Source organism: Melanotaenia boesemani, chromosome 5 (genome assembly GCF_017639745.1).
Source record: "Melanotaenia boesemani isolate fMelBoe1 chromosome 5, fMelBoe1.pri, whole genome shotgun sequence".
Lineage (NCBI taxonomy): Eukaryota > Metazoa > Chordata > Actinopteri > Atheriniformes > Melanotaeniidae > Melanotaenia > Melanotaenia boesemani.
The window spans coordinates 14,650,015-14,671,700 of NC_055686.1; the positions used below are offsets into that span (position 1 = coordinate 14,650,015).

The 21,686-nt window shown below is 38.8% G+C and overlaps 1 protein-coding gene across 1 annotated transcript in view; it reads left to right on the forward strand.

Annotated features, from left to right (window-relative positions):
* dnah2 (dynein, axonemal, heavy chain 2) overlaps positions 1–21,442 on the forward strand; it is a 63,384-nt gene extending 41,942 nt beyond the window's left edge. The window contains exons 60-87 of the mRNA XM_041986579.1: positions 205–415; positions 539–655; positions 761–902; positions 2,269–2,438; positions 2,777–2,893; positions 2,980–3,144; positions 3,542–3,664; positions 3,904–4,052; positions 4,148–4,214; positions 4,461–4,611; positions 4,748–4,896; positions 5,057–5,190; positions 5,541–5,685; positions 5,991–6,190; positions 6,529–6,655; positions 6,887–7,073; positions 7,371–7,519; positions 7,650–7,833; positions 8,001–8,191; positions 8,402–8,593; positions 10,143–10,327; positions 11,164–11,398; positions 14,703–14,854; positions 15,427–15,541; positions 18,040–18,216; positions 19,935–20,009; positions 20,288–20,438; positions 20,623–21,442. Of these exons, the coding sequence (XP_041842513.1) occupies positions 205–415; positions 539–655; positions 761–902; positions 2,269–2,438; positions 2,777–2,893; positions 2,980–3,144; positions 3,542–3,664; positions 3,904–4,052; positions 4,148–4,214; positions 4,461–4,611; positions 4,748–4,896; positions 5,057–5,190; positions 5,541–5,685; positions 5,991–6,190; positions 6,529–6,655; positions 6,887–7,073; positions 7,371–7,519; positions 7,650–7,833; positions 8,001–8,191; positions 8,402–8,593; positions 10,143–10,327; positions 11,164–11,398; positions 14,703–14,854; positions 15,427–15,541; positions 18,040–18,216; positions 19,935–20,009; positions 20,288–20,438; positions 20,623–20,777 (4,315 nt within the window). The 3' untranslated portion in view covers positions 20,778–21,442. The remainder of the gene's footprint in view (positions 1–204; positions 416–538; positions 656–760; positions 903–2,268; positions 2,439–2,776; positions 2,894–2,979; positions 3,145–3,541; positions 3,665–3,903; positions 4,053–4,147; positions 4,215–4,460; positions 4,612–4,747; positions 4,897–5,056; positions 5,191–5,540; positions 5,686–5,990; positions 6,191–6,528; positions 6,656–6,886; positions 7,074–7,370; positions 7,520–7,649; positions 7,834–8,000; positions 8,192–8,401; positions 8,594–10,142; positions 10,328–11,163; positions 11,399–14,702; positions 14,855–15,426; positions 15,542–18,039; positions 18,217–19,934; positions 20,010–20,287; positions 20,439–20,622) is intronic.
* Positions 21,443–21,686: the final 244 nt, after the last annotated feature.

The following is a 21,686-nucleotide window of genomic DNA, read 5'->3' on the forward strand; positions in this document are numbered from 1 at the left end:
AGTTTCTCCGGGTTTCCATCCTAAGTATGTGCGCATTTTACATAACTTGTCAGTATTTTTGGGCTGCATGCAATAGAAAAGAAGGTAAAGCAGATTAAGATCAGAAGTGATTTCTAATTGTTCCTCCAGTTCCTCCTCTGTCAGTGAATGGCTCAATCTGTCGCTACCAAATGCCCCCTGAATCTATTCCATGTGTCCATCCAGGCTGTTGGCAGAGAAACGCATTGAGTTGGGGGAGCAAGTGACTAAGCTGCGTAATGGCCTTTTAAAAATCAGTAACACACGGGAGAAAGTGGAGGCCATGTCTGTAGAGCTCGAGGATTCAAGGAAGCAGGTAGCTGAGTTCCAGAAACAATGTGACCAATTCCTGACAGTCATTTTGCAACAAAAGAGAGAAGCTGGTGAGCAGCAGAAGGTAAGTTGCATTTACCTGCACAAGCACACAAATGACCAAAACATTTTGCATTTGGTAAATTGTTTAGTAGTTGTCTGATAGGAAAGAAACCTGTGGAGTTTATTCATCTGTGTTTGTGTTTAGATGGTGACTGCTCATGGTGAGAAAATTGCAGTAGAAGAGATAGAGTGTAAAGCCATGGCTGAGAATGCACAAAGAGATCTGGATAAAGCCCTGCCTGCCCTAGAAGAGGCCCTGAAGGTAGATCTTTGTCCTGTTGACTGTTGTAATCCAGTGAACTTCAATCCTGTTTGTAACTTGTCGGTCACTTTTAACATCCACACATTGTCTCATCTTTCCTCTCAGGCTCTGGAGTCTCTGAATAAGAAGGATATGACGGAGATCAAGTCATATGGCCGTCCTCCAGCACTGGTGGAGACGGTGATGCAGGCTGTCATGACCCTTTTGGACAAAGAGCCTTCATGGGCAGAGGCCAAAAGGCAGCTGGGTAAGAGGCAGCAAAAGTGGAGAATTTGTCCAAGGATGACATGTTCTTATGGAGGAGTGAAAGTGCCACAATGAAATAATTTAATATATGATTAAATAATTACTTAAATGTGTCATTAATTAATTAAAATGAGAATTAAATGCATTAATGTATCACTAATTCAATAAAATACCAATTAACGTATGTAAAAACATATATCCTGACGCCTGATTGGTTACCCTTGCCACAAGTCAAGGCAAATACACTCCAGATAATGGATCCATGCAGACCTGGTGAACACATTCCAACACACTGTGTTTACACTATTCACCTCTACGTTGGTTTAGATAGTCTATTAAACAAACCTATAGAACTACATTTTATTAGATTTTTTTACATTATTAAAATGTCAAAAACTCGCCCGGAGCTGCTGAGAGAAGCAGTGAATTTAATTGTGGAAGCTCTGAACAGAACTCCTACTTGGTGCTCCAGAACTGCAGTCAGAATGTCAAACTCCAGACATCCCGGTCCCTGTATGTGTTGTGCTTGTTGTGCCCTGGTACCAGAGAAGTAGTGGAGTACTTCTTCTAAATTTGCAGTCACTCCACGGTCAATATCTTGGTCGAAAAGTGCCAAAATAAGTCCAACAACTTCAATAAATTCCTCTGCTTTCCTCGCTACACGCTCTGGGTCAGCAGGTCCTGCTTCCACATCATCTGCTAGCGCTAAAATTTCTCTCACTATCTCCCTAAAAAGTTCATGAATATCATCCATCGTCTCTCTCCAGCCTCTCAATTCAAGACCAAAGCGATGGATCATACTGGACTAGCACTAGCCCCGCCCACTGACTTTGATGGACTAGGTTGACAGACAAAATAAATTCATGATGCACTGCTACACAGGACCATGAAATAATTCATTAAAAAGTTAAATAGTTTTTTTACATACTTTAATTGGTATTTTAATGAATTAGTGATACATTTAATAACAAATCAATGTATTTAATTCTCGTTTAGTTATTTAATGACAGATTTAGTTAATTATTTAATGATATATTAAGTTATTTAATTGTGGCACTTTTACTCCTCCATGTGTTCTGGAAATGAATATAGTAATACTTAAGCATTACAGATGAATTAAGGAAAAAGTAAAGATTTAACAAAGAAAAAAGGGGATTTGAGATGTATTTTATGTCATTTAATAGGTTAGTTGAATCCAAATAGTAAAATGTTAGTAAAGTACCATTTTGATCTCATCAGTATTGCTTAATATGTACTTGTATGTTTAAACTTGCATTGTATACACTTTCACTACAAATGTACTTTGAATAACAAACAGTTATTGCACCAAAATTAACCTTTATGTGATCTTGAACTGTTTCTGGTAGGTGAGTCCAACTTCATCAAATCATTGATCAATTTTGACAAGGATAACATATCAGACCGCATTTTGAAGAAGATCAGCCATTACTGCCGACAACAAGACTTCCAGCCAGAGATCATTGGCAAAGTGTCACTAGCTGCCAAGTCTCTCTGCATGTGGGTCAGAGCTATGGTGGTAAGAGGGGGGTCTGCTGGCTCCAAACTACACTCACATACTTTCACATGCTTACAAATGGTAGTCACCACATACCCTCACATATACATTTGTATGTATTTCATTATTACTGAATACCGTGATTGCTTATGTTGTACATACAGAAGAGAGAGAGAGAAAAAAAACGCAAAATCCACAATGAGCTACATACATTTAGCATATCAGTACATAACAGAAGTATTTAATTTAACATCACAAATGAGCAATCCCAAAACAGTGAAATCTCAACCAATAATCAATATATACCAGGAAAATGAGAAACAAATCATTATCCATGCTTGTGTATTCTGCCTCTCCAGGTGTATGGCCAAATCTACAGGGAGGTAGAGCCTAAGAGGGCCCAGCTGAATGCTACTATGGCCCAGCTTGCAGAAAAACAAGCTGCAATGGCTGATGCCCAATCCAAACTGCTTGAGGTATGAAGCTTGGTAATCTTTTGATAACAGCTTGATAGATGTTTATGCATTGTATTAAGTAATGCAATAATTCTGTGTGTGAGCAGTTGGGGGAAAAGTTGGATCAGCTGAAAAAGCAACATAGTGAGAAGCTGGCTATGAAGGAGAGTCTAAGAAAGAAAGCAGATGAGATGGAGGTGAAACTGGACCGAGCAGACAAATTGGTAACAGGACTTGCTGGAGAGAGGGTTCGCTGGGAAGAGAGAGTTGCTGTAAGACATGCATGCATGCACACACATGCACATATATATATATATATATATATATATATATATATATATAACTTCTTCTCACTTAAAAATGTTATTTATATTGTAATAAATACATGGCAGTGAAGTATTGCATTGCGTTATAAAGGTACTGTAACTTTTGCATATATTTTTCTAGAAGAAAAAAATAATTATTACTGAAGCGTAAATTGGTTCATTTGTTACTTTGTTTTCATGAATACATGCACATTATGGTACTGGATAACGGACAGAGTTAATAACAAAGGCTGGAGCTTACAAGTCACCATTTCCTGGTGGTGCCACTTTAAAAACAAATAGGTCCCACGCTCACACTCTACTACATATGCATATTCATCTAATCTGTGTTTTTGTGACTCAGGGTCTTGAGGAAAACATGGGATACCTTGTGGGAGACTGTTTGCTAGCAGCATCTTTCCTGTCCTACATGGGACCCTTCCTGTCTAATTATAGAGATGAGCTGCTGGCCATCTGGAAGAAAGAGGTCCGACACACAAACACACCTTAGAAACATTTATCCAGATCTTCAGTTCAGTAAAAAGAAAAACATTTGTAGTTTTGCTTTCTCTACCTATTCAAACAAGTCATCTGGGGATCTGTAGTGGTTTTTTTTATGTTAAACAGAAATAAAAGTGTAATGTTATGACTGTGTTTTAAATAAAACCCAAATGTACCTTCCCTTTGTTTGCCCTCCCTTCATGGTATACCTCGTGGGATTCAAAGGTTGGGGATTCACAAATCCCATACTCACCAGGATTCAGTTTCTCAGTTTATATGTCCAAACCGACAACAGTGAGAGACTGGAATATGCAGGGCCTGCCCTCTGATGCTTTCTCTACTGAGAATGGAGTAATCATCAACCGTGGAAACCGGTCAGTACACAGAAACTATTTTGGACCACAGCTGAGTTAAATAGCTTTTGAGATTTGCCATATTTTCCTGTTTTTATTCTTCCCTCCTTCTCAAGATGGCCACTGATAGTGGACCCTCAGGGCCAAGCTCTAAAGTGGATTCAACATATGGAAACAGAGAAGGTGAGAGCTAGACTCCAGTGGTGTATTCCCCTTGTTGTCCCACAAATAAATGCTGAGCTTGGACTGACTGGCTCTCAGTACTTTTTACAAAACAAATGTAATGAACTGTGGTTTAAATTGAGACTTGAAAGTCTAGTTCAGTTTAGAGGATTTTTTAAACTCTATATTTTGAAGAGTACTAAATATTTTGTGTGATTGTGGATGACTGACTGTTTTCTCTTTCTCTCTTACCCATCACATGTCCAGGGTCTAAAAGTAATAGACTTTCAAATGCCAGATTACCTGCGGGTGCTGGAAAATGCCATCCAGTTTGGGAATCCTGTTTTGCTGCAGAATGTCCAGGAGGAATTAGACCCTTCTCTCAACGCAGTTCTCTACAAGTCACTGACACGTATAGGTCTGCTGCACACACACACATGCACCAACACATCAGCAAAGTAAAATACAAACTGGGAGCATTTTCTTATGTAAATATAAGGCTGTGCTTGAGTCCATTGTGTGTTTGTATTTGTATTTTATTATTTACTTTCCAGGTGGCAGATTGCTGTTGAAGCTGGGTGATAAAGAGGTAGAATACAATCCAGAGTTCAGGTTCTACATCACCACCAAGCTGTCAAACCCCCACTACACACCAGAGATTTCCTCAAAGACTACTATAGTAAACTTTGCTGTCAAGGAGCAGGTGAGTGTGCATGTGTGTCACATAATATATGCTTCCTTTGTTTATTGTCTTTCCCTTATGATTGTGTTCTGCCTGAGGCTCTTTTGTGTGCACACACAGCAATACATACTGCCCTAAAATGTCAATTTGTCTTTTTGGGACTTGTGTGCATTGTGCGCAGGGTCTAGAAGACCAGCTGTTAGGAATTGTGGTGCGTAAGGAGCGTCCAGAGCTGGAACAACAGAAGGACTCCTTGGTGATCAGTATTGCTGCTGGCAAGAAAAGCCTGCAGGATCTGGAGGATGAGATCCTCAGGTTGTACAGCCCGCTGTTTCAGACTCTGTGACCTTTTTCAATTTCCACCAACCTTTTCTTTACACTGTGGACCAAATTCCCTTTAACCGTCCAGTGTTTTTCATTTTAGCAGCTGTGGTAGTTGCATTTCCCTCTTCCTGGTTGTGGTGAATTCATTAATCTAGTTCAGTCTTTTGTACAGAAGTTTTCTAAAAGGCTATGGGTACTTCATTCAATTTTTTCATTATGAAACAGATTTTTTTTTATGTGTTGGTTTCATATGATTACTGTTGTAGGCACTATTTGCTGTGTTTATCAAGGTTTAGGTAATTTTTTTTCTGTGTTTTATGTGTTTATCTAACTACTACCAGACTTCTAAATGAGGCCACTGGCTCACTGTTGGATGATATGCAGCTGTTAAACACCCTGCAGACGTCCAAAGTAACAGCCACCGAAGTTTCAGAGCATCTGGAGAGCAGTGAACAGACTGAGCTCAAGATTGATTCTGCAAGAGAGGTAGGAAGGGAGTCACAAAATGCAAAGGGCAGATGGGATTTTTATTTCAGGTTGTGTATATATCCTTCTAGTTAGCTTTGTAAGACCAGGAAATATTATTTTTAAACAACTTGTCATTTTGAAATAAGTCTAAGCTTAAAACTACTCCTAGAAAAACGTGTCTGATTCTAACCATGATTATTTGGCTTCACCTCTGTTGCAGTAGTTTTAGTAGAGTTGCACATAACAATAAAAAAAGGCTCAACATTTTCTTTTATTAGAATAAAAGCCAAGAGTTTAAAGAGAGAGATATACTTTCTTAACAGGCTTACCGTCCATGCGCCCAGCGAGCTTCCATCCTCTTCTTTATTCTAAATGACATGGGTAACATTGACCCCATGTACCAGTTCTCTCTGGATTCCTACATCAACCTGTTCAACCTCAGCATCGAAAACAGCAAACGCAGTTACAAGTTGGAGGAACGGATTGCCAACCTGAATGACTACCACACATATGCTGTGTACAGGTAAGGAAAGACGAATCACAAGAGGACTCTTTGTTTGAATGAGTCCTCCATTGTTTTGTAAGAACCATTTTTGAAATAAGGCACTTATGAATGTTAAACCAACAAGGTAAAAAAGTTTGTTGGTGAGTAAAGAATATAGTTACAAATGCAAGTTTTTTTGTTTATTTAAATCCTCTGAGAACTAATCTGTTTAAATGTCTTTTATGCAGAAATCATGTATTTTCATATATCATATATCATGTATTTTAATCCCATCAATTAAAAACTTATACTTTACTCTGTAAACTTGCCATTGCTAACTTGTTGTGCCTCTACCTCTGGTGTGTTGTCTGCTGCAGGTACACATGTCGCGGTCTGTTTGAAGTTCATAAGCTGCTCTTCAGCTTCCAGATGTGTGCCAAGATCCTGGAGGTGACTGGCCAGATCAACATGGAGGAGTACAACTTCTTCCTTCGAGGAGGACTTGTAAGACGGATAGTTTTGCTTCATTTAATTTAAGAAAGTCCAACAGGACAAACGTTTCATTTTCAAGGCTTTGGAAAATCTTCAGTTACTAGCGCCTTTCTTCAGCTGTGAATTCATTAGTATTTTGTGGGACAAGCCTGATTCTGTATGATTGGTGTGTAGGTAGTTTAATTTTCTGTTAATACACCAATGGAAAGAAACCCTCAGTCATGGTTAACTGATTGGTTTTAGGTCCTGGATAAGGTGAATCAGTTAAATAATCCATGTGCCAGCTGGTTGTCAGACTCCAGCTGGGACAACATCACAGAACTGGATAAGCTGTCCAACTTCCATGGCATCGCGGCTTCCTTTGAATACTTTCGTAGAGATTGGAACGTTTGGTTCACCAGCTCTGAGCCAGAGAACGCCCCGTTACCAGGTGTGTATGTCTTGCAGGAGGTAAGTGGATAACTCATCCCATTAGGAGAGATGTATCCCATTGAATTAATGGGATTTAGATCTGGCAAATTCTGACTTGTTATGAATTAAGAGTTCCAAAGTACTCTTCCTTCTTAAAAATATCCTTTGTTCACTTTTTACTGGATGTGTTTGACTTCAATCCTTTTCATTTTTCTTCTTAATAGATGTCATTGCTGTGGGTTGCTCTTATATCTAATCTTCCTTCCTTCACCCCTGAATTTCATGGTCATTCTGTTCCTGCATTTTTTTCTTCCAGGTAATTTGGAGAATAGTGGTAACAGTTTTAAGAAGATGTTGATAGTGCGAGCTCTACGTCAGGATCGTGTCTCTTTCTGCATCACCTCCTTCATTGTTGGGCACCTCGGCTCTCGTTTTGTGGAACCACCAGTTCTCGACATGGAGGCAGTAAGTGTCAGCCATTATCCACTGAATCCTTCTCGTTTCCCTCTTGGACTATTGCTTTTTAATGTTTGAACTATTGTTGAGCTATTTTTTTTAATCATTTCTCACTTTTTTCCCTCTGACCACTACCCAGGTTGTGAAAGAATCCACCTGCTGCACTCCCCTTATATTTGTTCTATCTCCTGGAGTGGATCCTACAGGTGCCCTGCTGCAGCTAGCCAAAGCATCTGACATGAGCAAGCACTTCCATGCACTCTCTCTGGGCCAGGGACAGGCACCCATTGCCAAGAAAATGATAGAGGAGGGAATCAAGAATGGTACAAAACCAAGTGCTTTCATAGTATTAATTGTCATTTTTGAAATATAATATTCCTCCCTTTAATGGTCACTACAAGAGCATTTGAACATTTAAATACAACTGCACATGAAAAAAGCTGATATAACAAGTTACTGCAGCTTATCAAAGTACTTTCTCACTGTCCAGGTCACTGGGTGTTCCTTGCAAACTGCCACCTTTCACTGTCATGGATGCCTGAGCTAGACAAACTCATTAAGGAGCTGCAGGTGCTGAAACCCCACCCAAACTTCAGACTCTGGCTTAGCTCTTCACCACACCCTGAATTTCCCATCACCATCCTGCAGGCTAGCATCAAGATGACCACTGAACCACCAAAGGTGCATAAGCTCTTATGTACAGTTAAATGATCACGTACAGGGATGCATGCAAAGTGTACACACAAAAAAGAAAAGAAATTTTTTTTTTCTTTTTTTTTCTTTTTTTTATGGATTTTTGTATTTTTAAACCTTATTCGCCTGTTTATGTTTTCGTTTAAGCCATACTTCTAACACCTGTATTGTTAACACTGCTGACCCTGATGTCTTTAGGGTGTGAAAGCCAACATGAAGCGTCTGTACCAGCTGGTAACAGAGACCCAGTTCAGCCGCTGCTCAAGACCCTCACCCTACAGGAGGCTCCTCTTCTCCCTCTGCTTTTTTCACAGCATCCTGCTGGAAAGGAAGAAGTTTCGGCAGATGGGTTGGAACATTGTCTATGGCTTCAACGATTCTGACTTTGAGGTTTGGGTTTCATTTGATACAGAAAGAAACAGTAATGTCTGCTAGAAACAAACAAAAAGAAACACTTTGGTAACAGCTGAATGATTAATCATTAATAAATTGAAATCGTGATTTAAAGCGTTGCAATTAACAAATCGTATAGTGCAAATCATTTTTATGTTACACAGTGCTTGATCCATGTTTCAAACCTGCAGCATCCACGGTGCCAAGTATCCCAATCACAAGAGAGTACTTCCCCGTAACCGCGCTCCAAGCATGGGTGCATGTCAGGTCTGGAAGAGGTGCACGTCAAGCCTCTGGAGATCTATGCTAAGCAAACAGGGGTGACGCCGTAACCAACCTTACACAGACACAGCAAGGGTACAAATCCAGCTTAAGTCTCTGCTGGTGGAGAAACCAACATTGGAAGCTCCTCATCCTTAGCAGACCCAGCTGGAATCATGGAGGCCATTTAGCCCAAAATGCACTGGCATGGGTGACCCGTTCCATGTGATTTGGCTCAAATAGGGACAAACATTGGTTAAAGGCTGAAATCCTCTTCTGGGACAGTCGAGCATGATTCTGCAAGAAGTCCAGTTCCAGGCCAAGAAAGCAAATTTTCTGGGTGGGAGATGAATATCTCTTCTTTTGGTTCATAACAAACCCCAGAGAACACAGGTGTGATATTAGCAGGACTGTGTAAATCTGGCCTTATGAGCGGAGTCTGCCATCACCAGTAAATCGTCCAAGTAGTCAAGGATCCAGATGCCCTGGCTCCTGACAGGTGTCAGCCCCGAGACATTTAGTAAATACCTGAGGAGCGAAAGATAACCCGAAAGGCAGAGCTTGATATTCGTATGCTGTTCCCTCAAAGAAAAAGCGTAGAAACCACCTGTGTTTTTCCAGGATCAGAATGTGAAAATACGCATCTTTAAAATTTACTGTGGTAAACCAGTCACCTAGTTGCACAGACTGCATTACCTGTAGTAAGGTTGACATTTTGAACTTGAACGTTCGCCAACGTTTCTATAACACTGTCAGATCCAGCATGGGACATAGATGCATGAACCCTGAATGGAAGCTGGAATTTAAAATATTAAATCACAAACTAAATCGCAATATTGGGCAGAAAAATCACAGTTAGATTTTTTTCATATATCATCCAGTTGGTGGCAACAATTGCTGAGTGATGTAATGAAAATTATTCTTTAGTGGTGGTCTACAGTGTGGGAAGACGACGACTGCCTGGTTTGAATGTGTGATAGTTTCACTGTTACGTTCTAAATGACAAATAAAGATTCATCTCAGACTGATAGGTCATTTTATACCATGTTACACTAACAAATAATAGCAGTTTAGTTTATTGTTCCATTGTGGCAGGTGGCAATTAACAAAAATCAAGTGATGCAGCTGTTATTTCAGGATGATTTACTTCACATGGATGAGATTGATTCCTACATATTTTATTAAACATGTCATTCTCTCCAATTTATCTTCACTATTTTAGTCCCTTTTTACCAATCACACTGAGGGACTTAACATCCTAATATCAATGTCTGTTTATGTCTAGGTGAGTGAGAGTCTGCTCTGTCTGTACCTGGATAAATATGACGAAATTCCCTGGGATGCCCTCAAGTACCTCATTGCCGGGGTCATCTATGGTGGTCACGTCACAGACGACTGGGACAGGCGTCTTTTGACTACGTACATCAATGACTACTTCTGTGAAGCTGCTATTAACCAGCCCTTCTTTAAGTAAGACACTGTAAATCTTGTATTTTTTTTCTTTCCTGCCATATTGTATTTGGCTACAACAGGTAGATATATGTTTATAATTTAGGCCATTTAAGGTTATGTCAACTTAAACATGTTTTGTACATTTGTAGGGGTTTAGATATTGTTTCCTTTAAATTCATGTTATTTGCTTGTAATGTTTTTTTTACTCAAGGTAGAAGCAACCTGTGGCTTTCTGAAGCTCTTTGCTGTTGACAGAGTGCTAGCACCACCAAGAGGACAGTCAGCTTATTACCACAAAACATACAGACGTGTTGAACTTAGTCCTTCCCCCTTGTTTTCAACTTGTTTTGCTAATTTAATGTTCACTCCATCATTTTAAACCAACCACTCTCAGGAATATTGACAGAGGCATGGCAGAGATATAATGATACTAAGGCAGAATGCATTTGGGTTGGTTGTTAAAAGCTGTGTTTAAGATCCATGGGTATCCTCCAGTGCAATCAGCACATTAGCATTGCATGCAGTTCCTCACTAGTAAAACAGTTGATTATTTTTATCATTTTTAGTCTATAGGTTTGGTATTCCTGCTCTTGAATTACATTAGGTCAGATAAAAATAATGTGTACTAGGAAACTGAGTCATGGACCTTTGCACGTACAACAAATATCACTCTATTCCCAGCTTTTTAAAAACACTTTTTTTTAATTTAATAAGTGGAATTATTGTCATGGAAGAAATTATATAAAGAGGCAGAATATTATCATTATCACAGGTTAGATTCTGTACTTTTAGATTTTCATAGCATCTACGATACAGATGGGTATAAGCAAATGTGTCTTTCTTTTTTCCTTCAGGTTATCAAGCCTACCCTTCTATTATATTCCCCATGATGGTCCTCAGTTCACATACAAGGAACAAATCAACATATTGCCACCCACAGAGCATCCTGAGGTGTTTGGTCAGCACCTCAATGCCGATATTGCAAGCCAGATTGCTGAGACCAGGACACTGTTTGACACCCTGCTCTCGATGCAACCCCAGGTCACCAGCACTGCCGCTCCAGGGGCCAGGCACAGTAGAGAGGATACGGTGAGGATGAGGAGGGTGGGGGCATATTCTGTATTCAATAACTGCTGAAAATCACAATAATAAGTATTTAGGAGATAAGAGAAAAAAATTGTGCTGTCAAAGTTGACACATTTTCAGGCCTCAATGCCTCCTTAAAAAATGATAAAATTATTTCTTATTGTGGCTAATCTTGCATGATTCCTGATACACAGTTCATTCCAAGAGACGCTGGAAATATTCCACTTTTTTGCTGCAGTAAGACAGCTGCCACAGACAGCAGTGACTAACCTGGAAGATGTGTGACTGAAAGTGCCTCCGCTCACAACTGCTGCTAAACAAACTACTGCCACAACATCTGGCACACATAAAAACAAAACAACAATAACAACATTAACCTCCTGCAAATCAACAGTAGTTTTTCAGTTACATGATCATACTAAGCATTGTTTTAATTCCAGAAACTTTACCTCCTTGTAGCTGATAAATGGCATCAGCTACATGCCATATATTAGGACTGTCCTATATAAGTACAGTCCATTTACCATTTGTGGCTGATAACTCTGCAAGGAGGAGGAAAAACACTAAGATATTGCTGTTGCTTGACATCAGCTGTGTTTTAATTCTTGTAATTTCAACATGCACACAACAAGCACAGGTTTTACTTAATCCTGGTCTGATCTGGACAGGTCAGGACATGCTGATGATAATTATTATAACCTGCTTTCAGAACGTGCTGCAGGGCAAATTTACCTTAAAAAGGCTTTCAATGTGATGGGTTAGCATTTACAATAAATTACAGGCAGTTAGCTGTGACTAAAGCTTGTGATCACTTTAGAGCACTTAAATAAATACAACAATATAATTTACATAAATATTAAAGACACAGTTATTACATTACAGAGCGTCTCTCCTATTGTAAAAGCATTTAACTGCTCATGTTTCTGTTTTTCCTCCTGTCAGGCACTTAGGATGTATTTAGGTTATCATCTAATTTAATTTCTTATAGCTGATTTGATTATAACCTTAATAGATATCTAACCAAGTCCAAACTGCTTGTCAGATTTCTCTGTTTACATGGAAAAGATAATCATGTAAGTGAAACTAACATAAGGAGCACTGTCAGTCAAGTTTAAAGCAGGAATACCAAAGATAACACAAAGATCATGTTTTCACATTATCTCACTTTAATGTTATAAATAAGTTAATTTAAAAAAAGCCAAACAGTTCAATGACAATAATGTATCATTGTATTCCTGGTCAACACAGCATTTCAGCTCACAGAGATGATGCACCACAGTGTTTCACAATATAATCATATAATCAGGAGAAAGAAATCAGGCTAAACTCTTTTAATCAGGATCCTTACTGTAGCCCACTTCCTAGCTGAACTTTCTACTGGACCAGTTCTTCCATTAGAGGAGGGACAAATGCAAAATGTTGTAACTTCACATCAGTTTAAGTTTTTTTGTTGTAAGACACTGAACTTGTTATACAACATGCAAATAACAGTTATCCTGGAACCTGGTCCTAACTAGGTGATTCTCAGTAACCTGATCCTTACTGGGAATGCATTTCTTAGTTGCAACCAAGTTGTGCTGCACACGCTCCACTTCCCACAACAGTCACATCACAACCATCCCACACATAATGCTACTATCTTGGGGAAAATTTCCACAGTTTACCACAATTAATTACACAAAGCTAAGCAAATATATAATTTAAAAAATAGTTGTCAACTACGGGTATAAGAGTACTAATATATATGATTCAGGATGCATTTCATTGAGGCAGAAGCTTGAGACACAAGCGGAGTCTTGCTAAGATTAGGACGGGACAGTATATATAAATTCTTTGTTTCATATGACCGTGGGGTAGCTCTTTAACTTAAAAAGACAAAATTAATGAAGCTCTACAAACAGTCGTACAAAATTGCCTTTAAGAAAAAAATGAAATCATGCAAATCATATCTAATGCACTTCCTGGTTCTGACACAACTGTCCATCTCATAGTAATAATGATAATTGACAGCAGGTCAGTAATAGTTTCATTGCTTGATTTATGTATTTTTGTTAAGTCACAAGTTCTACAGTCATGCTGCTTAATGTCATTCTTTTTAATAAAAAAAAATATATTTATAAAATGTCTTGCCTTCAGCAAACATTAACGTTGTCATCAGGGTCTTTGTATACTGATGTTCTCTGAGCTATGACAAAAAAGTTCATTTTATGCCCGAGTCAATCAGTCTTTTTAATTTCAATTTGTCAGTGGTAAAATAATCCATTAAAAGGACAAAATATTACCATGTGCAAATACTCTATTACAAGTAGAAGTGAGCAGTGAGTGTGTTTTGTAATAAGGCTGGTAGTACCCACAATAATAAAGTATCACAGCAAGTACCTGTCTGCCTCTGTCCTCTGTGGACAGCAAGTTCACTCACTAGAAATTGTTAAACTGGATAATTGTGGTTTCTCATAATTAGTTTCATTTATTATTTGAAAGAATATTTGTTTTTTAACAAAGGTTTAGGTTTACTTTAAACACAACATAAGTTCTTTATCAGTTTTGAAGACATGAAAAATTCTTTCCCCAGAAGTCTCTGTTTGAGTGTTTATTTTTCTAAATTTTCTTCAGATAACACGTCCCAGGACTTTGTCAGCTTTCTTTCTTATTATGCCCAGTATAACCAGTAGCCACTGTGTTACATGTATTTTTACACAACAATTTACATTGTGTTACTTGTGATGGATGTCCTGTCAAATTAGTCCAAAATGTTGTTAATAAAGGTAATTATTTATGTTTGGGTGTGCTTTATGCCAAGCCAACTTGACTTTCAGATATACTCCCATTGCCTGTGGCTCTGATATGAGCCACAGATGTATTTGTGCAGTCTGGTTTAGATTTTACTCTTCTTCCTGTTCTTTTGGTTGAGACCAGTGTAAGTTAAATAAATATTTTTAAAGAACCTTGATAAAGTACTACTCTTTCTTTGCAACCGGCATTGAAAACACAAATATGTTGATATTGATATGATATACAGTATTTGGGCTGGTGGCGGTCATAAAGCAGTGACATTTTAAAATAACTACTTCAACATATTTTTATGAGGGACCAGTGGATAGCTAAGAGCTGAAAACCTCCTTACATGAAGCCATACTTCCCAGAAAGACTTAGACATCCATATGGTTACATAACATTGGCTAACACCCATCAGTGAAATAAGATACAGATCTTGAATTCAGGAAGACACTTTTGTAAAGAATTAGGACAGCGCTCAAAGGATATTTTTTCCCAGCTCAAATATTGCTCTTATTGATTGCTTCTGTAGGTCTTGGAGCTCTTAGCAGACGTCCATGGAAAAATCCCAGCATTGATTGATTATGAGGGTACGAAGACCCTCCTTAAAGATGACCCCTCACCTCTCAATGTGGTCCTGGTGCAAGAGATCCAGCGATACAACTCTCTGTTGGACACCATAGCGTATGTGCTCTCTGTGTTGGCATGTGTGTGCTTCTTTTGGTTTAACTCACCCCTTCCAGATGTAGTCACCCCTTCCAGATGTCTTCGCTCCTCCTCTTCTATCCATCTCTCTGTCCCTCCTGCCCGTCTCAGCACCATGGGGAGCAGAGCTTTCAGTCGCTCTGCTCCCCAGCTCTGGAACGCACTTCCTCCTGACCTCCGCAATACCGATTCTCTCCTCATCTTCATTTCCAAACTCAAAACTCATCTTTTCAGAACAGCATACTCTCTGTAACATTATTTTCAATCACATCCTCGCCACTCTGCCCTTTATGTTTAGATTTTTAGATTGTGTTGTATATGTCTGCCTCTCCTGTACTTTTAATGTTTTATTATTTGTTTGTACAGCGTCCTTGGGTGCCCTGAAAGGCGCTTTAAATAAAATGTATTATTATTATTATTATTATTATTAACTCTCATGATTAGTAGCAGTGTACCTTTATCTGTAACTCCAGTTTCAAATTAAATGGTAATTCAAGAAGGAAATGCCAACATGCTGCTGCTAATTTATTCCATCACTGTTTGTGTTTTAGTTTGTCGTTGATGGAGCTGGAGAAGGGGATCAAAGGCTTTGTGGTGATGTCATCAAGCATGGAGGAGACCTTTAACTGCATCTATGATGCTCGAGTACCACCACTGTGGGAGAAGGTGCAAACCACACAGAGCATCCTCTAAAACACATTATTTGTCTCACCGGTTTTATTTACTCAGCATTTGAGGTATCGCTTACAACTTCACAATTGTTTTGATATACAAAAACTGACTGCAGACACAGGCAAGAATGAAGAACTACAGTAAGGACGTTTATTGGTGAGATAGAATTGGGTAGATGTAATTTATGCTAGATGGAGAAAACTGTTCAGAGTCAGGATTAAAAAAGTAAACAAAAGCAGATATAAGATAAATATGTACTTGACAGGTTTGACTGCACTATAGATGTGATAAAGCCAAGAGTCATGGCTAATCTTACTGCCAGGCTGCTATGTTTATGTTTTCTGTTAATTATTCTCACTTCATTTGCATTTAGACATTTCTCTGCATTAGGTACAATAGACTGTTTCAGTGTGCTTCCACTGAACAGAGATCTTTTATAATTCCAGTTCAGTCTTGCATATTAATCTTTGTGATTGTGATCTGATCAACACTAATCTAGTCATCTTCCTTGAGCCATTACAACAGCTGCTGGCATGTCTCTGTACTCCTTCACTGGTCTGTTATTAAAGGTGTATTTATACATCACCTTGCCTGACTACACAGACACACACTTATTGTTCTGGTCTGTTCAACCACATACACACTGGCACACACACTCTGATGGGGCTCTGGCAGCATTCCAGCTGTGATTCTGTTTGAATGCTTCATTCTAGCTTCATTATCACTGAACCACTCTTTACAGTGGGGAGGGAACACAGGGGGCTGTCAGCCTGGGTCAAAGGGCTTGAATAGATGTTGGCTAAATATGAAAGTGTGTGGGTGTATGTGTAGGTGTGTGTGTGTGAGAAAGTGAGAGAGAGAGTCAGTTGGGGTCAGAACCATTTGTGTTTATATTAAAGTGTCTCAATATTAAAGTGTCTCAAGTGCTCAGACGCATGTATGCTGTTGCTTGTAAATGTGTGTTTGTATTTTGTTTGTGTGTGTGTATTGGTGTGGACTTTCATGACGCTGTGCTTACCTTGGGCCTCATAGCCCGAACAAAGCCAGTGTCTGTGGACTAATTGTAGTGTAATAAGCAAAGTAAACCTTCCAAGACCTGCTTCACTTTCCTAATAAGACCCTGAGCTCATAGTACTCCAGCCAGCAGCTTATTACTGCTCATTCTAGTTTCTATGTGTGTGTGTGTCTTTTTCCTTTTATAGGAGTATTGGATAGCCATTAAGGCTGCTGCCTCCAGCTGAGCGTCTCTATTTACTGACCACTTGTAAACTGGACAACTCCATCCTTTTTTTTTAATCAATTTTCTATCTTTTTTTTATTTTTCTTTCTCTTTTTTTTCTTCATCTCTCTCTCCCTGCATTTTTTCTTTTTAAATATTGTGGTATTACCTACCTTCTGCTCGCTTCTTTCTCTCTGGGTATTCATGCCTCATCTGGTCCAACCAGCAACAGCAGCCCCTCATAGACTCCATCCTGCTTATTTATCCCTCCATCCCGCTCTTCTCCGCCCTCCTTGGCATAGCAGCCTGTCATTAGTTCTGAGCTCACAAACTCATGGCTTTAATTTTGGCCTGCCTGCCTCTCTGTCTTTGGCCATTTTGTGTCTGTTTTCTTTACACGGCTCTCTCTGTGTGTGTATTTCTGTGTGAGGGCTGTGGATAGAAGAGATATGCTATTAATCAGTAAATTATACATTGTCAATAAAACTTAGACAAATATTTTGATTGGTTTTCCAAGCCTGCAGCCCTAAATATTCAAACATCTAGTTGGTGTCTGTGTATGAGGGTCCAGAAAGCTCTCGAACTTGCACAGCACTTGAAAAAAGGGTTTAATTGCTGCTCAGGTGAAGTCAAATCTAAACACTAAAATAAAAAAAAATAGTTTGATTTTCTGAAAACATACACTACCGTTCAAAAGTTTGGGGTCACTTTGCCATGAGATTCAATAGGGAACTGACCCCAAACTTTTGAACGGTAGTGTACCTTTAAAAGTCTGTTACAGATTATCAATGTACATCTCAACATTAACGACAAAATCAACAAAATAGTTCACAGACTCTTGTTACATCTTCTTAACATTAGCTTACTTTTATTAAAATTATTTGAAAATAAGGTGATCCCATTTTGCCTGACAAAGCCATTTAAAAGCATGGGTTTAATTCCTTTCACTCTCTAAACTACAGAGCTGTGTAGGCAGTTCTGCCTGGCTCTGTTTATAGCTTTCAGTTTAGAACATATGTCTGTAACTTAATTACTCATTAATTTATTGACTAAACCTTTTAATAGCAACAACAAATCAACAGTTGTCATGCCAAAAAATTTTAAAGTACCTCAGTAGCTAAACCATTCCAGCAGAAGCAACTCTAATATGACCTGATTTATCTCTTTTCCTTCAAGACTGACTTTACAATGAATGCAAAATGTAGCTGCCAACAGCTGGAAGCATTAAGATGACTGCAGAGCTGCTGTGTCTTGTTCTCCTTTGTCCTTTTAGGCGTACCCCTCCCTGAAGCCCCTGGCAGCATGGACCAGGGATCTTTGCCAACGAGTCAATCAGTTTGCACACTGGGCACAGACGAGCCAGCCCCCCATCTTGTTCTGGTTGTCCGGCTTCACCTTTCCCAACGGTTTCCTCACTGCTGTGCTGCAGTCTTCTGCTCGCCAACACAATGTGAGAACTTACACAGATACTAGCAAACAGAGGCAGCAACTGTGTGATGTTCACTGTTTTTTTTAGATTGATAGAGGTATATTTTTACATGCATCCACTATATTTCTTAAAGCCCAGCACAGATTATTATGTGATTCTCCTCCTGAATATTCAAGAACAAAAAAATGATCTCAGAGATTATAGATATGCTTAAAAAAAATTGGAGGCATTTACAGTAATACAATGCAGTCATCCCCAGTAGAGTTCTGGCAAATACAGCCTGTTTAACACTTTGTTTCATTCTTATGAGCACAAACAGTTAATCTCATCACCTGGTAGCCAACTAACTCCCAGTGTTGTAACTTCAGATAGTGGGCAATTTCACAAATGTGTAATTTTCTATTAACTTAAATGTTCTTGAGTCTTATGTATCTATTTGTATTTATGTATTTATTTACTTATTTATTCATTTGTTCAGTCGTTAATAAACTGGCGCTTTATAGCTGAAGTGAGATTATTTTCTTCCAGATGTTTTTTTTTTTCATTTATTTTTTTTATGGGGAATTGTTTTTGATTGTCTGCATGTTTTTCATACTTTTAAAGTAATAGATTTTTAAAACTTGCCAAAAAATACCAAACTATATTTCTACTTTAAACCAAATTTTATCAGTCTGACAAAGAAGCCTTTTTCATGTTATTGTTACTAAAAACAACTTTCACATAATCTGTTAAAACTAAATTCTCCCCAGGAGTGAGTGTGAGCGTGAATAGTTGTTTGTCTGTCTGTATTGGCCATGTGATGGACTGGTGACCTGTTACCTGCTAAATGCTGGGTTATCCTCCAGCTTCCCTGCGACCCTTAATGGACGAAGCAGTATAGATAATGGCTAGACAATCTGCCAAAGCAATATTACATAAGTTTAAAACTTAAAACTCTGTGCCTCTGACTCATTTTGATGGTACACTGACATTCATTATGCACATTCTTGGGGCCATCATTGTCATGCAGCTTCTTTGGGCTGAGAAATCATAAGTCACAACTTTATATTTCAGATTAGCGTCATGTGACAGCTGCGTTTTGATTTATGGCACCCTGTCAGAATTCACAACTGGATATAAACGTGTTGGCCGTTTCGAATTCGCACCGTGATTGATTCATCAAAGAAATCAGGAGGATGTTATCAGAGGAAGTGAGGAAAAGAAATAGAGAAAGTGACAGAGCAAGAGAAAAGACAAAATTCAACATCAGACTGACTTTAACTAGGTGGAGAGAGCTCAGAGAAGAGACAGGATGCAATATGGATGCTGAATACATTAGGGAGCGCAAAAGTGTGTAAATTTGTCGAAGTTCATTAGTGGAGCTTTAAAATGACTGTAACTAGACAAATTATTCCACAAGGCTTTAATACTTTGAATTTTTCATGATATGCAATATTATTTCAGCAGTAAAAATAGACTAAAAATACACTACCGTTCAAAAGTTTGGGGTCACTTCCCTATTGAATCGCATGGCAAAGTGACCCCAAACTTTTGAATGGTAGTGTATTTTCATTAGAAAATTGCTTAAACATTTAATTGACTTGATTAATAATACCTCAGCTGTATTCATGTATACCTGTACGCATTCATTAAAAAAAACTATTAACAGAGCTTCAAAACAATGCAAAGGAATGTTATTTTTCTTGTAGACCAGTTTAATAACAGCTTATTATTCATCTATTCATTGTGTGTATTTTCAGATATCAGTAGACACGCTGACTTGGGAGTTTATGGTGTCCACTGCTGAAGACAGCAACCTGCTTTCCCCGCCCAAGGTGACTCCCTGTACACACACTTCTATTACTATGGCCATTTCCTTAAAAATACCATCAGACCACTTCCATTGAAACTTTGATATACACTACACCAAACTATAGAAACTAAACTTTGATATTCTGTATGTCAAAGTTTAATTTTAACAGTGTTGTCCCATGAAAAGATATTTGCAAAAAATTTGAGGGGTGTACTCACTTCTGTGAGACACTGTAAGTGTGTTTCTCTTTCTTTTTGTCCTTTGTGTGTTCATGCCCTCTCTTGCCTCTTTACCCTTTAGGATGGGGTGTTTATCAGAGGTTTGTACTTGGAGGGGGCTGGATGGGACAAGATCAACTCCTTTCTGGTGGAAGCTGAGCCCATGCAGATGGTCTGTCCCATGCCCACCATTCACTTTAAACCAGTGGAAAACCGCAAGAAGATGTCTAAGAGTGAGTTATTTGGGGCGTTTGTCAGGAAATTCCTTTCATCTTCCCACTAACTGTGTCTAGATTTTTTTCTTCTGTAATTTTAATTTGAATGATTCATCTTTGGTTTCTTGTTTTGTCTGTGTAATATTTCCATGTGGTTTCACTGACTCAGTGGTGTCTGTCTCTTGTGCATGTGTGTGCGTAGGTATGTACCTGTGTCCATGTTACTACTTCCCTGTGCGTGCTGGTAGAGCAGGCCAAGCATCCTTTGTGGTTGGTGTTGAACTCAAATCTGGAGCTGTGACTCCAGACCACTGGATCAAGAGAGGGACTGCTCTTCTCATGAGCCTGGACAGCTGAAGGCTTTAACAAAAACACCCACCCATTTTTAAGTAATGTTATTTTTAGTCATTTTTTTATTACTTTCAATGTTGTTTATCAAATGTTTTATCTTCTTTTTTGTGGTCTTTGAGTTTTAAAGTGCACAAGGCTTTAATGCAAACCAAACAAGAATTGCTCTTTGACACCTTGAATGTGGTCTGGCAAAGTTCAGCTTGGCGTCTTTCTTCTCTTTTTTGGCTCTCTTTAGTTGGCTGACTTGTAGTACAGTCCTCGCTATAAACCTTTAGCAGCCTTTCTAAGCTGACCCCCCTGTTACCCTGCTCAGACACACCAGCATCCACATACATGGACGAGGAATTGTCCCCTGCTGTGAAGTGTGGTGGTTTTAATAGAATCCTCTCTGAAACATCTGGAACAAGCAACTTCTTGCACACATAAATGCTTGAGTGTGTGCTCATTAAATTCCAACTTTTATGAGCGGTTACATGCTGTTATCTATTTTATTTCAACAAAAAATGTTTTACAAAGAACTCTCAGTGCTAAAATTTAAATAAAATCTATGTATGACCACACGCCTGGAATAAATGCACTAGTGTAGAACTAGTAAACTGAAGATGAAAAAGATTAAATAAGCATTTTTCCCATAATTAGCCTGAGGAGCGAACCAGGAAGTGTGTGGATAATATATTTTTATCTGGCAGATATCTAATTGACTCTACATATATCAATACACTCTAGTTCTATGTGCCAAAAGGAGCCAGCTGAGGTGCTTCATGAGCATCTTCTTGGAAGTGCTCTGTGCACAACATCTGGCAGGTGGCCCTACAGTAAATTTTGATTTAGCTGAAGGGATTATATCCCTCAACTGGCTTGGATATTTGGACAACACTTGTAGGTGTTCAAAAAAGACCTGGAGGGATTTTACTA